Source organism: Rosa chinensis, chromosome 6 (genome assembly GCF_002994745.2).
Source record: "Rosa chinensis cultivar Old Blush chromosome 6, RchiOBHm-V2, whole genome shotgun sequence".
NCBI classification, from domain to species: domain Eukaryota; kingdom Viridiplantae; phylum Streptophyta; class Magnoliopsida; order Rosales; family Rosaceae; genus Rosa; species Rosa chinensis.
In genome coordinates this window covers 6,650,269-6,667,271 of record NC_037093.1, presented here as the reverse complement: position 1 = coordinate 6,667,271, position 17,003 = coordinate 6,650,269, and the positions used below count along the sequence as shown (strand labels likewise).

The window sequence follows — 17,003 nt, the reverse complement described above, 5'->3', positions numbered from 1 at the left end:
GACCTAATTGAAATATCAGAAGTGTGGAGGATGATGTTACTAGTTCAAATCCTCTTCCACCAAGATAAAATGAGTTTTATTTGTAATGGTTCGCATCCATTAATCCCTTTTTTTTAATTAATGGATCAAAAACAAATTTAAATTGATCTGATCCGTAATGATTCAGTATGTTATTGTAATAATTAATTTATTTTTTTTATCAATACAATATTTTGGTTATTTCAGTGTACTATTCTAAGGAGTATTTTGTTATTTATTTCAACATTTGGTGTAACTTTTCATTTTATTTCAATGTTTTATTGAAGTTTTATGAAGAATCAATAAAAAAAGAATATTAGTTATATTCAACGGGTTGGAACTTGAGGGACCGGGTTTAGTTATATTCAAAACTCTAGAATATTAGTTATATTCAATGGCCGCACCATCCCTTATTTCAGAAAAAAAAAAACTCTAGAATATTAGTGGACCGGGGTATCTTTTAATCCGTCGGATACGAATTTAAATTGAGCTATCAAAGATCCATTGGGTTGAATTTTGTTATTACTAAACGGATTTGGATTTAGGTTGAAATGCTATAAACTCAGTCCATTTACAGGTTTATTTCCACCCATGTGGTGGCCTCGTTAAACCTTTCCTAGATACACCACTGTTCACCAAATGTGACAAGACTAAAGAATGTGCCTCTAGTGAACATGGAGAGGGCGGACTGGATATGGAAGGCGTTTTTGCCAGAGGGGTCGTATCGGGACCACCCGGTGGCGAATTTGTTTGGGCCAAACATGGTGGATATATCGCGGGTTGATTTTCCGGTGACAATTATGTATGTTGGGGGATTCGATCTGTGGCAATAAGATTGGCAGAAGGGTACTACAAGGGATTGAAGAAACGCTGGGAAACAAGCAGAGCAACTGGTGTTTTCGAATGTCATTCACATTTTGTATGCTTATCCCAATAAAGCATTAACCGACTCATCAATTATATTATTATTTTTTTAGTTACAAGAGAGACCCAGCATGCGTTAAAAAAACAAATGAAACAAATTAACTAGTCATAACATTGCTGCTAGATCTTCTAGGTCATGAAACTTCATCAAATCATCCATGTAAGCTTGTGAACCATAGAGGAGGGGCTTCAAAGGTAGTGAGACCAAGATCATTCTCAATGCTGTTCTTAGCCAAAACATCAGTCATATTACACTCACGGAATCGATTATATTTGTTTTTAGATTTTTAATTTCTGGTCAATTGATTTTTCAGGATATTTATGGCAATAAAATAAAAGAGACATTCAAAATCTAAATATTGCTGCTTCATCGAGCAGAGGATCAATCACATCGGCGGGCATAAGTAACCAAATGAAAAATAATGCATGTGTTCATAAGAAAGCGAGCAATCTTTTTACACAAAAAAAAAAGGAAGGAAAAGTGCATTAACCATGTTTCTGGTCATTAATGTATGGGGTTCCACAGGGTCCTGCGCCGTCATGGTGGAGTTGTTTAAATCTTTTTGGATGAGCCTGACTTGGACTACTAGATGCTGCATCATCATCTTCAGAGTGTTGAAGGCCTCGCTTGATATTGCCCTGTTTCAATAATGTTTGCCAAAACTCCTCCACATCTTCCTCATATGCCATACGGACCCCACACTTGTTCATTTGCGGAATTGCCACTTTCTTCCCGAACTCCTTCATGGTGAGTTTAAATGAGAATTCAAGCTGATAGTAGATATCCTGCCACTCATGTTTAAAAAAGTATCCAATTCCATCATCACGGTGCACATAGAAGAACCAAATGTGATCCAACACAGGTTGAGCCCACTTTCCCTCAAAATTTACAAAACTGCCACCCAAATACTCTCCATTGGCCGTCAATGAGCACTGCAATTTAAACTCAACCCAAGGCGAGAATGGTTTGGAGAGTCTAAAAATGACACACCAGGCGAATCCCTTCCACTTGTTATTAAACCAACCTGGATGCAGCTCCACAGTTATCAAAGACCCCACACTTTGGTGATAGTACCACTCTGGTATTTCATTTCCAGGAGCAACAAAGCAAAACAAATTACGGTTAGACTGTACCGAAAATCTCCAATGTTGAAACTTCAAGTAGCGTGTTAGCAATGAAAGTGCTGTACTCTTATAGCTTTCATTCTCCACCATTTTGAAAAAGTGAGTACTGATCATTTTTTCCACTTGATTGGACGATTTGTCTAATGAAATGCAGTTGCTGAGGTTTACCCATAAACGAGTTGGAAGCTCTGGCAAAGTTTGAAGCTTGCAGCACGAATCCAAGCGAAGATATTCAAGTCTAGAGAGTTGGCTGATGCTCTTAGGTAGTCCAACAAATTGATTTTTGCTCAAATGTAATATTCTCAATGAGGCTAAGCATCCAAAATCACTGGGGATTGCTTCTTCAGAAAGATTGCAGTCACTTAGATCCAGGTAGGTTAATGAATGCAAACCAGATAAACAAGTCAATGACAATCCTGTGGGAATGTGACTTTTTTTTCGCAATAACTGAAAGGGGTTGAACATCATATTCCATGATTTAGGTGACTGTGCTTTACATCTAGCAAAAGATAATTCTTTGAGGTTTTTCAAAAGACGAATAAAGGAGGGCACTTTTCTTATGCCACTACCACTCACATCAAGCTTCTCCAAACAAGCAATATGACCCAACTCATCTGGCAAGTTGTCAAGCTTTAAGCAACCAGAAAGATTGAGATCTTTGAGAGATTTTAAACCACCTACACAGCTTGGAAGACACACAAGATGTTTGCAATCTTCCATCTTTAGCAGTGAAAGTCTTTCAAGCATTCCAGTAGATGTAGGTAGTTCTTTTATGCCAGTATCATTCAGATAAAGCTCCTCCAAACTCTCCAAATGACCCGTGTCATTTGGTAGTTTGTTAACCTTTGAGCAACCAGAAAGATTCAAAACTTTGAGAGATTTTAAGTCACTTACACTGCTTGCAAAATGCACAAGATTCTTACAACCTTTCAAGTTCAGCACAGTAAGTCTTTCAAGCACTTCAATTCCAGGGCCAACCTCATACAATCTTATACAACCTTCAAGACACAAAATCTCAAGATATGGCATACCTTTAAAGTTTGAGGTGCTGACAAGATTCAGAGAGTGACTCAAATTAATGGTTTTCAAATTGTATAAAGGCTGCATGTCAAGTAAAAAGCATAGAAAACATTAGCTTTCATGATATATTGATTATATTCAACAATTATTAAAAGTAATAAAAGAATGATATAGTATACCTCAGTTCCTATCCGGAAATGTTTAATACAACTGTGACACAGGCTAAGTTCGAGCAGCTTCTGAGGGTTGAAATGTGATGGTAGAGATTTTAACGGATACCTCGTCCAATCAACAATCAGTAAACTATTGGGAAGATATTCAAGCCCCTTAGGTAGATTCCCATTATTAATCTTCAGGAATCTCAATTTTTTCATCATTGAAAATGATTTTCGATTCACGTCCACCTGTACTTCTGACTCGGTTGAGTCCATATATATGCTTTCTATTGCTTCAGTTCCCTATTAACCCAATTTTATCATATCATAAAAAGCAGATTTAGTAGACTGACTTGTCATATAATGTATTAACAAATAACAATCCAAATTATTATTGTACTAAATCTCTTACAGTATTATTAGTCAAGACATGTTTGACATCTTCAAGAAGCCACAACCTACTGCACCTGCCTGGCTTGTTAAGAGATTCCCGACGGACAATTTCCCGTCCCATTTCTCGGAGCAAATCGTGCATCCTTAGCCTTCCATGCGAAACAGTCAGGAGAGATCTTTCCATCAGGATTTTTATTCCAATAATTGCAGAAAAATCGCAACTGTTTAATACTTCTGTTACTCGATCTTTGTCTTGTCCATTAAAGAAACATGCAATATCTAGGAATATTTTCTTCTCTTCGGAATCTAGATCATTGTAACTTATTTTAAGTATGTCAAAAACTTCCAAGTTACAAACTCTTCCCAATTTTCTCAGTGCACTGTTCCATTCACTTAAATCTCTTCCATGCAAAAAAGAACCCAGTACCTCAAGAGCTAAAGGAAGACCTTTGGCATAATTTATAACAGATTCTGACAAACCAAGAAAATATTCTTCGGGGTAACCTCTTTTGAATGCTTTCCAGCTAAAAAGCTGAAGAGAATCATCATCATTTAATTCTTCGACCTTCAATCTTCTCTCCACACCATGTTCAATCAATACACGCTCATTTCTTGTTGTGATAAGAACTCTACTCCCTGAACCAAACCACTCTCGGTTTCCTGCCAAATATTTTAAATGACTTGAATGGTTCACATCATCAAGAATGAGAAGAACTTTTCTGTGACCTAACAACCTCCTTATAATGGTGGCTCCTTCATGAAGGTCTGATATGTCGGCCCTTTTTGTCCAAATCCCAGAGAGAAGTTGCTTTTGTAAATTAAGTAGACCACTTTTTTCAACGGAGTTTCTAACTTCGGTAAGAAGGAAACTAAATTCAAACTCACGAGCAATTCTCTCATACACCACTCTTACCATAGTTGTCTTACCAATCCCGGCCATTCCCCATATCCCAATGAAGCGGACGTCTTCCACCCCTACACCTAAATGAAAATTGACTTGCTGCAATCTTGAGTAAATCCCAACTAGATTTTCTCCAAAACTGAATGATGTAGGTTGCAATTTTGTCCATATAACTCCAACAATATCTCTAATCAGCTTTGATTCATACCTACAACACAAAATAGACTAAACTTATCAGGTTATTGATATGAAGATTTAGTTAATGAAAATGTCTCTGCATTGGACTTGATTTCTTTTATATTCTTGTAATGACAAAAAAAGCCTTATAAGCTCAATTGGTTATCTGCCTATATTATTGTGAAAAAACATAATGAAGAGCGTTGATAGGAGCATTTTATGCGACGTGTATATGGTTAATGCCTATATTAATCTTTGTTAGTTAATTCTATTTTCTCTTTATTTATTTACTTTTGTGTTTATTAGGTTTTTCGGAGCAAATATACAAAAAGAAGATAATATTGAGGAAAGATGCGCAAATAAGGAAAAGCTTGAAGTCCTAGCCCAAGCAGAAGACCTTGATGGAACGAGAAGCCCAATCCATGGAGATATTGCAGAAAATTATGGAGATATTCGCAGAGATATTGATGATGACATGTCGAATTCTCATTGGACAAAGTGATGTGGAGAAATCCTAATTCAATCAGAGAATTAAGAAGTTGATTTTCTCTACACTTTAAGGACTCTCAAACCAAAAAGGAATGAAGGAGGACTCAAGAGCAATATAAAAAGGCTAGAAAAGCTAACGAAAAGACTCTTACGTGCGAGAATCAAGCAAGAAACCAGAGCAGAAGAAAGCAGATCAGCCATCCACTGACCAGTATGCAGATCCCGCCGACCAGTAGTTCTGACGACTTTTCCAACTTGATTTTTAGGTTTTTCTGTTTTACTTTGCTTATGATTTCTTTTGTGCTTCCAATTCAAACCATGTATAACTAAATTCTAAGTAGTTAGGGCATGTTGAAGCCCCAAATCATGATTGTATGCCATGCTATGACATTTAATTAGTTTTTGTTTATTCAAGGGATGAGAACCTAATTACTATTTTTACATTGATGATTTCTTGGTGTGCTTTCTTTGGTGGCCAACTTAGATTGCATGTTTAGGATTCTATTGCTATGAATGATCATTGCCTGTTCCTTTTAAGAAGGTTCCGTTGAAAGTTCTAGAGTAGTAAATTGTCTATAAGGCGAGTGATTAGGTTCCTAGATTAATTGAGACGCGTCGTACTCATGATGTCTTGTGATGTCTCGTTTTTCTTAATCTTAATGATTTCTTTGTGTTAAATCTAGAGTTGCGTCAACCTAGGTTGCATTTTAGGAAATAGGTTAGGTGTAGAGCGTCTCTCACCTAACATACAAGTAAGGAAAAACAATAGGTTAATTCAAGCGTTGGGTTAACTTGAGCATCTTCATCCATAGATAAATAAGACTAGGTTAAACATGGTTTGCATACTTGATTGTTTGGTGGTGGATACATTCCCTGACTTTTGCTTCTCTATTGATTCTCAATCTTAAGCAATTTCATTATTTGTTATTTACTTTCAATTGTCTTTACAAACTTCACAATCAACTCCTAAATTCGGAAAGTTTTACAATTAGTTCCATAAGTCCTCTACGGGAGACCCTACTTCCTTATTCTACAATTGACATTCAAATCGGTAGTAGGAAAATTGTTGGCATAAAAGTAACCGATCAAGCGCAAAAATTAACTACTGTAAATTAATGGAAAGTGACAAAAAGAAGAAAAGAGTATATGCATACCATTCCTTTGAATTCCACCCAGAGAAACTTGCCACTTCTGTTAAAGCATATCTCCACCTTCGCACTTTCTCTTTGTCATCCCTAAACCTTTCTTCATGATTAGCAAAGGCTTCTCCAAAACTCCCTGTTTGCTTTCGTATATCAGAAGGATCAACATCATAGAAAATTGGCAGCACAGTTTCTCTTGCTTTCATACATTCAAGAATTCTTACAAGTTCATCCAAGCACCATGTTGACGATGCATAATGTTGTGAGAGAACAATGAGAGCAAATCTTGATTCTTCAATTTCAGTAAAAAGTGCTGGAGAAATAGCTTCCCCCTTTTGAAGTTGAGGATCATCCTTGAAAGTTATGATGCCTTGATGATCTAATGCAGTGTATAAATGGTCTGTAAAAGCCTTTCGAGTATCCTCACCTCTAAAACTCAAAAAGACATCATTTTTCCACTGAGGAGGTGAAGGGGGGAAAGATGTAGAGGTTCTATGTATGCTCATTTCCGATGAAACCTAATTTCCTACTCGTAGAAGAGTAAGTGTCCAAGGACTATATATATGAGTAACCCCAGAAGCTTTCAACACTAGCTATTTCAAGGTCTGGAATTAACTATCATGGAAAACATGTATTTGTGTTTACTGGTTTCTCTTCCCCACTGCATAAAACGTAGAATAATTAGTCAATCCACTATAAACTAAAAAAGTTGTATAATTGACTATGAAGCAACAAACATTAGCTGGTTTGGTTTTATGTGGTCGATTTTATTCCCTTGCTTTCTCTTATACGGGTATCTAAATACACAGACACAAAACACTAGCTCCTTGTAAACTAGAAAGAAAATATAGTTGAGGACACGACTGACCGGTGTCAGAATGATTCATTGAAAGAAAGTTAAACAAATTTTTCCTTTCTTATTTCTGGCTGAAATCCGTCGACAGAGTGAAAGACAGTTAAACATTAGCAGCAGCTGCAAATGCATATACTATTCCATAACACATCTCCACATAACCAAAAGTTATGATTAAAACTAATGAGTGCCCCAAGTATACATGTATGTTAATTTCATAAGAAATTCTGAATATAAACCTATGATCAATTAGGAACTGATGCCTCTTTATTTACAGTAAATCATGAGCAGAGCTGCAGTATACTAACCAGACAAAAAGACAACAAAACAATAAAAGTTGATCTTGAAACAAAGAACAAAAACATATGAACATATGCAAGCAAATTAAAATTGTAAAAACAAACACAAAAATCGGGTAGAATCAGTTGGAGCTTAACCTGGTTCGGTGGGAAGTTGGGATCGGATTGACTTCAAACACAGCAGTTTATGATCAATTAATGTTCATTGTTAGGAACGTTGTGGTATGGGGCACCTAATTACAACTGAAGTAGAAACTATGAAACGAGTGAAACACAAGATGATAGGCAAATTGTAGGACTTTACTCTAACAAAAGGATACAACAATTTCTCTTCTGCAATAAGGAGAACACAATTGATAATACCCTCTCTCTTATAACAAAAGGAAATACACTAACAAATGAAAGACAATTGAGTTTTAGGATAAATCTCCATTTTCTCTCTAAACTCTTCTCTCTCTCTGTTTCACTCACAACATGGGATTACAACCCTATAACACAAGACCTCTATTTATACTAGATAGAGGAGGTTACAACTAGCTTCTTAAAGCTTAAGAAACTTAGCTGTAGATGAGTTGTAAATGCAATCTTTACAACTATCATATGTTGGAAAGTAAGCCACAATCTTTGACATATCAATAACTTAAGCATGAAGTAAGTCACCATTTTTGACCTATCAACAACTTAAGCATGAAGTAAGCCACCATTTTTGACCTATCAACAACATCAAGCCACCATTTTTGACATATCATCATGCTTATCAAGAACTAAAGCATGAAATAAGCCACCATTTTTGCCTCTTACTTCATGCTTAATTTCTTGATAAGCATGATGTTCGTTTCATTCGTTCCAGTAACAAAAAAGATCAAGAATGAATAGAAGCAGAGTGGTGATGAGAGACTTTGACTTTTGAGAGAGAAATAGATCTATCATATCATGTGGAAGACTTCAGCAGGAAGAGAACGATGATCCATGCTTCTTCTTTCTGTTGCAGGTAGGTTCCAGTGGGGTTCCTCTAATTTAAAACAGATACCATACCCTCTTTAGTGATGAGTTGTTGAAAATTGACCACAGGTTTCAAATGAGTTGAATAAATAATGTGATCAAATTGTTCACATTGAAATTTTGTCACACGTAGACCGACAGCGTGTATAGACTATAGAGTGTGGTGTTGCTCCACACTAAAAATTAAGACCTTGGAAAGTAAAAAAGTACAAAGGCTTGATATCCTGGATCAAATCAGCTCTTATTTATCTGCGCAAAAGAACAGGAAATAGAGGAGTTGGACTATCAATAAATACTAGCTATAGTGCCCGCACTTTGCAGTGGGGTTTATTGTTACTATCAAATTACAAAAATGGCATATGTGAATGAAAAGCATTGATTTTTGATCAAAATGATAAAATAAGAGACATAGTTTCCTCTCTCTAAAATTGTTTTGAGTTCACATTATTGCAGTTTACCCCAGTTTCTTCCCCACAGTAAGATTGAAGTTTATATATAGGCCTGGCATCTGAGCCCGTGACCCGTAAACCCGCACGAAACCCGCACGGTAAAAGTCCGCACGAACCCGTCTATTTATTAAATTTGTGCTAAAAAAGCCCGCAAATTAACGGGCCTTGCGTGCTAAACCCACTGGAACCCATGGAACCCGTTTACTTCCAAAGCTAACCTACTTCGAGTCTTCGACCCTTTCCGTCATTCACCAAAACGCAACTCTCTCTCTGGAACTCAACCCAATCTGAGCACAGCAACCTCCCATTCATTTCTGTCACCCAAATCCCAACTCTCTCTCTCTCTCTATATATCTCTCATCTCTCTCTGCGCGCCCAATTTGCCAAGGTATTGCATGGATCTGTCTTTTGCTTTGGGTTTTCTTTGATTCCTTGCAGTCTTTGTATCTGTGTAAATGGTGATCTGGGTTTGCTTCAATTTCTGGATTTGGTAATATGAACAGTCTTTTTCCTGTAACAGACGCCAGAGATAACCCAAAACTAGATACAGTTGCTTGCACGATCTCTGAAAGCAAAGAAGAATCTCACAATACCCAAAAAAGGTCAGTTTTTTTTTTTCTTCTTCTTTTCTCTACGCGTTTCTGAATCTTTGAGACCCTATTTATGTCCCTTTTGGCACATTTTGCAACATGGGTTTTGGTTTTCTCATTCAAATCTCAACTGGGTTCGATCAATACTGTGATTTCGGTTATGGGTTTTTGCTGTAATGAAAGAAAGTTTCAGTCTTTGGGTTCTCAGAGTGCTCTGCTAAATCTCAACTGGGTTCTAAGAGTTGCTGTAATGAAAGTTTCCGTTAAAGAAAATGAAGGACTGTGTTTATAGTTTTTTTTTTTTTAAACCCCATACTCCCACAAACAAAATGTAAATTCTCAGGCTTATTTTGCTAATTGATTAGCACTGCTCTTTAGTGGTTGTATTAGAAAAGTTTTGCCTGCTTGGTACTTTGTTCATGCTGTGCCTAGACTCCGTCTCCCCTCTTTTATCATAAAATGAGCTTGCTTCCCCTCTGCAGTAGTTGAAGCTTAAGGAGATTGTGTGATGACAAAAAAAGAAAGTTGCATGCAAGAATCTATACTTAATTGAACAATGAAGGCCTGAATTATGGTCATACTTACGGCACTAAACTCTATAGGAAAATATTGTTTCTGTGGGATATCCTAATACAAATAGAAAGCTCACTAAGCGAAGGAAAGTATAAATAAAGAGGCAGCTAGCATAAAGTGCAACACTGTAAGTTGGGAATTGGATCCACACAAAGGTTGATTATGTTTGCAGAAGGGCATCAGAGAAAGATTAGATTGTGAAACAAGCTTTGGTTGGTATTCCTTCTTACATATTCCATATGAAGTGAGGATAAACATTAGCTTTTTACATATTTAATTGTCTTGCCTATGTTTCTGCCTGCTACGTTGTTAAGAAGTCACTTTCGTTTCTCTTTTTGTAGATGAGTTTAAATGATGAGTCTCAATTTATATCTGTGGAGGAAAGAGGAGAAGATGCTACAACAAATGTACAAGGAGATGATTTGCCTTCTAGAAGAAATCGGACGAGATAGGCTGTTAAATATGATAATTATATTGTAATATGTATATATTAATTGATCTGAATATATTTCTCTAATAGTTGATCAAAAAATGAATCAAAAATTACATAAGTCTTAACGGATTTTAATGGATTTGGGAAAAAAAATTTATATACATAAGTCTTAACCAGTTCTAGTTGTTTAAAAAAAAAATTAAAAAAAAAGTTGTTAACGGGTTCCAACGGAAAACCCGCAAACCTGTCAGGTTTAGCCTGCGAAACCCGTTAACTTAACGGGTTTTTACCGGGTCGGCCCGTTAAAAACCCGACCCGTTAAAAACTCGGCCCGTACCCGCACTATACCCGCACGTTGCCAGGCCTATCTATATACAATTGTTCGTTGTTAATTATGAAGCAATAGTATTATCATTATCTGTCCAATTGGAAAACCTACATCTTCATTTACAAAGGCTGATACATTTTTCATTAGAATCAATCTATTTTTACTTTTCTACTTACCTACATACTGTTTGATTTACCTCAATGATTTCACCTAGAATCTAAACCAATCATAATTGAAGAAGACAGGATTCAAAACAATGAGCAACCAATGACCATCAGAAGGCTTTTCCTCTCTCTTTCTGATGTATATCAAAATTTTATTCAAAACAGTACACTACTAAAACAATAAGTACAAAGATACAAATCAGAAACCAAGGAACTTCCCAAAGATACAGAAGCTGGGAGCCTCTAAATGAAGAATAGCAGCAATAATTTTCCCTTTTTTCTCTGTCTGCATTTCTTCTGCAACCTTTATTTTCAATTTAGCTTTCTTGTCCTCTCCACTTTGGCACATAATCAAGTCAGCAAGGTGGCAATCTTATGGTACAGAAACCACGCCGATTTCAAAGTTTGCATTCAAAACAGAACATACCACCCAAAAACCATCATAAACACCGTACCTAAGCCAAATTTTTCTTTGTACTGTTTACGGCATCAAATATACCCACCTACAGTTAAATCAGGGTTCTTAGCCAGAAAAGATCTGTTAGAAACCAACAATGATCAAAATGACTCAGAAAAGTACTTGCCAATAGTCTCTCTTTTTCTTCTTACAAACAAAGTTCAAATCTTTTCACAACAAAAGCTTATAAACTAGACAAAAATACTCAAAGTCATTTTAACACAATCAACAACAAACTAATCAAATGCGTACAAAAATCAAATTCATCAACAAAAAAGAAAAAAAGAAAAAAAAGAAATAGAGTTAACCTTCCAAGCTGCCCATCTTTCTGACCTCAGGAGGAATCTCTCCACCTAGATTATTAACATTCAAACAAAAGCCAGTGAAGCTGCACAAATTGGCAAAAGGAATTGTGAGATAAATCTTGTTCTCTTTAAAGTAAATACAAAATATACTGATATTCTTTTCGAATAAACCATATATGAGGTTGAGATGATTACCTTGCGCTACTTCCCTTGAACTGATGCATATGATTGCCCAAATTATAAGAATCATGAGGGGTTTCCTTTCTGCACAGAATAAAAGCCAGTATTACTCTTATCGATACCAGCTAGAAGTATAGGTGCAGAAAGTATTATTGAACCATGTTGTCCTGTACAATGATCAGATATGCTCATCAAATAAAGTATGAGAGCTAATGGAAATAGAAGGAAGCAGGTGTGAAAAGCCAAAATAAATTAATGAATGGAAGAAGATGTGCATGGAAAAGAAGCACCCGAACTAATTGCTCAAACTATTGGAGCTGAGACAGAAAAGAAATTGGATTCAAATACTAACTTGCAAAAACCCCATTATTCGTTTGTGACGTCAACTAAAATACAATGCATAAAACTTGTTGAACAACTCAACCCTGTAGTCCATCTCCTTTTCTTCCATACCAAAAATCTGCACACAATTATTTAAAAAGCATTAGTTACAGGGCAACAACTAAATAGCAAGAGAGTACCAATCCATCTCTAAGAGTAAAAATAAACCATGTTGTCGCCTACTAAACTCTCAAGAAATACCTTTGTTTCATTAAGATCAAACACTCATCACTGATCAATACGACCATAAGCCAAAATTGATTGCACCAAATCAACAGAAAACAGAGGTTCCAAATACCCACTAAGAATTTCAACACTCATCACTGATCAATACGACCATATGCCAAAATTGATTGCACCAAATCAACAGAAAACAGAGGTTCTGATAAGCTCATAAATGTACATGATTCTATATTAATTTCTTCATGTTTTCTTAGCTAGTTTTCCATCTATTTGAGTCATTTACTTTATTTTTATGTTTTGTAGGTGTTATGGAGCAAAGTAGAAGAAAAGAAGCCGAATCAGCAAATCTGCCTGTGCAGATCAGTCAACTTCAAAATAAAACTGAGAACAGCTCAGAGCGAGTGAGAAAGTGAGCTTTATATGGTTGGAAATCCTTGGATGTCTAGTTTCCAGAACTTTTAACGGTTCGTCCATATCATTTTTCTATAAAAAGTTATGGCCGAATTAGTACAGCAAGGTCAGACATTCCGAGAATCTGATACTTTAACTGAAGTGGCAGCACACCTAACTTGGCAAAGTGGCAGACACCATTCCTTTACAACAACTACAGCACACTATCTTGAAAAGTTGCAGCCATCCATCTTTGAAAAAGAAATATTTCCAGCTGCAATAACTAGTGCTAGGAGCACTATATGACTAGATAACCAGATTGGAGAGAAAGGGGAGAACAGAACGGGAGAGCAGAAGATAGAGAGAGACATTTAGTTTAGACTTATGTCTGCAGCACAAGAGGAGAAAGAACGACACCCTTTCTGCCATCATCCAGCTATCATCTCTTTCTTTTCTTCTAGTTTTTGTTTTCATCATAACTATGTCTAGCTAAATACTTTTGTAGCTAGGGGCGATTTCAAAGCCCCGAACATGTTCAATTCATATTAATAATTCAGTTTTTGGTTTTCTATTTTGTCAATTGAGTGTTTGATTCACCGTGTCTACAAGATGAATCTTTACTTATTTGCTTAGGTGCGCAACTAAATGAATAAGTTGGGATTCTAATGCTAGGAGTAACACTAGATTCGTATATGTCTTGTGTTCATTCTAATTGAGTAGCAAAATGTTTTCGCGAATTACATGTGACTCAAACCATAGGTTTAGCAAGACTACCAACGTAGTTGTGACCCTAGATTTATCCAAACCTTTTTCTTGCTTAATGATTTTGATATGTTAAACTTAGCGAGCTTGTGTCTAGGTTGCGTATTCGAAAATAGATTAATTAGTGAGCTTGTATTCACTTAACGAGGAACTAAGAAAGGGTAATGGGTTAACTCGAGCTTGTGAGTTAATTTCGGGTAAATTCAATTGAGAATTAGAATTCCATAACTGAGCTTTGATATGAATGAATATGTTCGGTGGTAGAGAATGAGTCCTTAGCTTTGTTTCTATTAACAATTTTAGAATCTTATAAAATCTGTTTCTGTTTGATTAGCTTTCTATGTTCAGTTTTACGTGAATTATTTCATATAGCAAATAAATTCAAATTGTTCTGAAATTTTGTATACATGTTGTTCAATGTGTCTTTAGTGTCCTATAAAAGTTTCAGAAAATTCCATTGAGTCTAGGTTAGTTAATTAATTTATTTTCGTTAACTGTTCAGTAGCATAGTTTATAGTAGTTTGTGACATTTGATTAGCAGTTTAGAAACAATCTTCAGCGGGTAATGACCCTTGCTTGATCACTATATTACCAACGATGATGTTTGAGTGCAAGGTTTAAGTTGTGCCAGGTTCCAAATACCCACTGATCAATACGACCATATGCCAAAATTGATTGCACCAAATCAACAGAAAACAGAGGTTCCAAATACCCACTAAGAATTTCAATGACCAAATCCCAAAACTTTCCCAAAATCCAATCTTTGACACACCTAAACTCCTTTTCACATTCAAGCATGTACAAAGGAAAAGCAATGAAGAAAAGGGTATGTACCTGTTCCTTGTCCAAACCCACTGGAATCTGATGTTACAAAAGCTTCAGGTGATGGAAATTCTGTCATCGGGTAAGGGCTATTGCCACACTTAAGTCACGTTTTATTTCTCCACTGTAACTCCCAGCTCTCATTTTGGCTGCCTCAATGAGTCTTCTACCATTAATTCCTGAGAAACCTGCAGTGGATAAAGAGCATTCATCTTATACAGAACAGAAGATTATTCTTGTCTAGGGAACAAAAATGAAAGAGCAAAGCATGTTGAATCCCTTATTCAAATCAGTGTAGTCCATATGCATGTCATAAAGAAATTTAGTGCAGCTTCTGCAGTGGAGCTGAAATCAATCATAAATGAGGCAAACCATAAAAAGTCTCATTCTTTCAATTATGACTTAAAGCAGGCATATTTGAATTAACTCAAACCTAAACATAGTAGGTATGGGTGTGTATTAGTGTGTATAATTGAATAAGTATATGTAAAGAGTGATTACATGCTTGTTTTTTCTTATAACATGGTCATTGAACAAATGAGGTAGACATGCAGGATATAGTTAAGTGTTGATGCATTTAAGAGATATCATATATTTTCATCAACTGTCATACAAAAGCTGGTTTAAAACCTTGTTCTCAAACTTTCAATGAAGTGATGAAATATTCTGCATGCATATATATAGACCACTACACAATAATTCACTCTTCACACTATCATTCTCAACTTACACTATCCTAAGTAAACAAAAAGCATTATTCAAAAGAAGTTCAATGCAATTACATCAGTTCATAGAGATGAGATGAATGACTTAAGTAGATACTTGTTTTCACAATGAGCACCAAGATTGATAAAAAGACAAAGCAAGCAATACATTGACTAAAGATAACAGGAAAAGAAACTATCCATACCTTCAGGCTTGATGTTCAAAAGCCCATATCCAGGTTGTAAGATGTAACTCTCCTTAAAGCATTTCCTGCATAAAAAATATAATTACAGATAGGAGGGGAAAAAAAAAAGGTAAAAGAAACAAAACTGGAAGCTGTAACCCATCTTATGGGGAACAATTGCAGCAAAATTTATCTGGAAACTCAGTGTGATCAGAAGCTTGGTGACATAAAGATGTCAATTAATTAAACAATAATAAGTATGCATGATAATTTAAGTATCTATGTGGTTCAAATTATTAATAAAAAAGGAAAACAACATAAAGTGCCCAGAACCACATAGATCCTTATTCATGAGAATTGGCATGAAGTCTAAACTTCCTTGGGAGCCCTAATTTTTCTTATTTAGGAAATGCATGATATTCGTCCATTGGCATATTAATCTTATGCCTAACACAAAGTCTCGGCTTAATTAAGATATTTTGAATATCAATAACCCTTCTTTACAATACAAAGCTTACAACTATCAACAGATGCAATTTAGAGTGAACCTAAACAATTTCCATCATTTACTGAAACCATAATCAAATTCTTAGCATCCAAATCAATTTATAAACAACTCCACAATTGCATATCAATTTTATGTCAATGTTCCGGGACGACCAAACTAACATGCCACTGGGAATGATTCCAAATTATAATCATAAGACATAATTGAATGATCACAGTCCAATACAATTCTACTATAGTTGATATTGATTTCCAAAAATCAATTAACCATATATAGCAAAAAGCTATAACTGTAGAAACCAATTCTCAACAACTCTACTACTTGCGTATCAAATCAAATGAAACTCCAGAGCACTACCTTTTTCTTTTTCTTTGAGAATCCATGAAAATTAAAGTGATGACAGGAAAAAATAAATAGAAAATATGCAAGTGGGAAACAAAATTCAGTTAAATGGGAATGGGAAAGGAAAGAGCAGAGAGCAACGGTTACCAGGAACCAAAAACATTAGTTGTTTGTTCAAGATACCTGCAAAATATAGAGAAAAAACCCTATCAAATTGGGGATCATAACTGAAAGCAAAAACCCTGTCAAATTGGGGATCATAACTGAAAGCAAAGTAAAAAAAAATGGAAAACCACATATACCTGAGCATCATTCCAGCATTAGTCTTCGAAAAAAAAACAAAATCATCCCCAGTCTCACTGAAATCAAGCTTCAAATTGAAGGCCTGCTCTAAAGCCCAAATCATCATAGGTATTTAACAAAAAGATTAATCTTTATCATGTTGTACTGACTGTATGCAATTAGAATCTTACCAACCTGTGATAGGTATTCTGATGTCGGCGAACAGAAAGACTGATATTGATGGAGGGTTCTGGAAACGAAAAAGAAGTGAAGATCTTGCTTATATAGTCAAGGATTCAGGTGGCAAGTCTGGAACCATCGCAAACCTTCGTTTTGTCTTGATTCCGACTGTTTGGCAGCATCTGTCTCCTTACCCCAGAGATTGTCCGAGAAGACCAAGGGTAAAAACGACTTTTCAACCAGCTTGATATTCTCCACCAACAGTAAGGGTAAAATCACCTTTTCGA

At 35.8% G+C, this 17,003-nt stretch overlaps 2 protein-coding genes and 1 long non-coding RNA gene across 24 annotated transcripts in view; 1 reads left to right on the top strand and 2 right to left on the bottom strand.

Moving 5' to 3' along the window:
• Positions 1–1,309: 1,309 nt before the first annotated feature.
• The window catches only part of LOC112172254 (TMV resistance protein N), a 36,870-nt gene continuing 21,176 nt past the window's right edge, over positions 1,310–17,003 (bottom strand). Inside the window, exons 1-6 of one of the 4 annotated variants that reach the window (XM_040507611.1) lie at positions 7,635–8,364; positions 6,357–7,005; positions 3,655–4,744; positions 3,267–3,545; positions 2,962–3,168; positions 1,315–2,874 (exon numbers count right to left, since the gene is read on the bottom strand). In XM_040507611.1, coding sequence (XP_040363545.1) covers positions 1,429–2,874; positions 2,962–3,168; positions 3,267–3,545; positions 3,655–4,744; positions 6,357–6,850 — 3,516 coding nt within the window. In that variant the 5' untranslated portion in view covers positions 6,851–7,005; positions 7,635–8,364 and the 3' untranslated portion in view covers positions 1,315–1,428. Of the gene's footprint in view, positions 3,169–3,266; positions 3,546–3,654; positions 4,762–6,356; positions 7,006–7,634; positions 8,365–17,003 lie in introns of those variants that run through there. The other 3 variants (XM_040507613.1, XM_024309523.2, XM_040507612.1) reach the window with 3 other exon arrangements.
• On the top strand, positions 9,166–14,339 carry LOC112169029. Of its 3 annotated transcripts, none has more exons than XR_002924499.2 (4): positions 9,184–9,335; positions 9,468–9,549; positions 10,452–12,737; positions 14,325–14,339. It is a non-coding gene; the product is annotated as an uncharacterized LOC112169029 (long non-coding RNA). The 3 variants fall into 3 exon arrangements; XR_005801070.1 differs by having other exon boundaries at positions 9,185–9,335; positions 10,452–12,645; XR_005801069.1 differs by lacking the exon at positions 14,325–14,339 and having other exon boundaries at positions 9,166–9,335; positions 9,468–10,322; positions 10,452–11,729.
• Positions 11,129–16,901, bottom strand: LOC112169028. 17 transcript variants are annotated; one of them, XR_005801067.1, is made up of 9 exons: positions 16,732–16,901; positions 16,557–16,639; positions 16,402–16,437; positions 15,426–15,490; positions 14,528–14,703; positions 12,330–12,437; positions 11,993–12,144; positions 11,801–11,880; positions 11,129–11,573 (listed from the first exon to the last, which is right to left on the bottom strand). XR_005801067.1 is itself a non-coding variant. In XM_040507615.1 (4 exons), exons 1-4 carry the CDS (start codon positions 16,661–16,663, stop codon positions 14,591–14,593), a joined length of 321 nt encoding a protein of 106 aa, XP_040363549.1. In that variant the 5' UTR covers positions 16,664–16,678; the 3' UTR covers positions 14,385–14,590. The 17 variants fall into 17 exon arrangements, 1 of the variants encoding a protein (XP_040363549.1); XR_002924497.2 differs by having other exon boundaries at positions 11,129–11,538; XR_005801066.1 differs by having other exon boundaries at positions 11,129–11,880; positions 16,402–16,460; positions 16,728–16,901.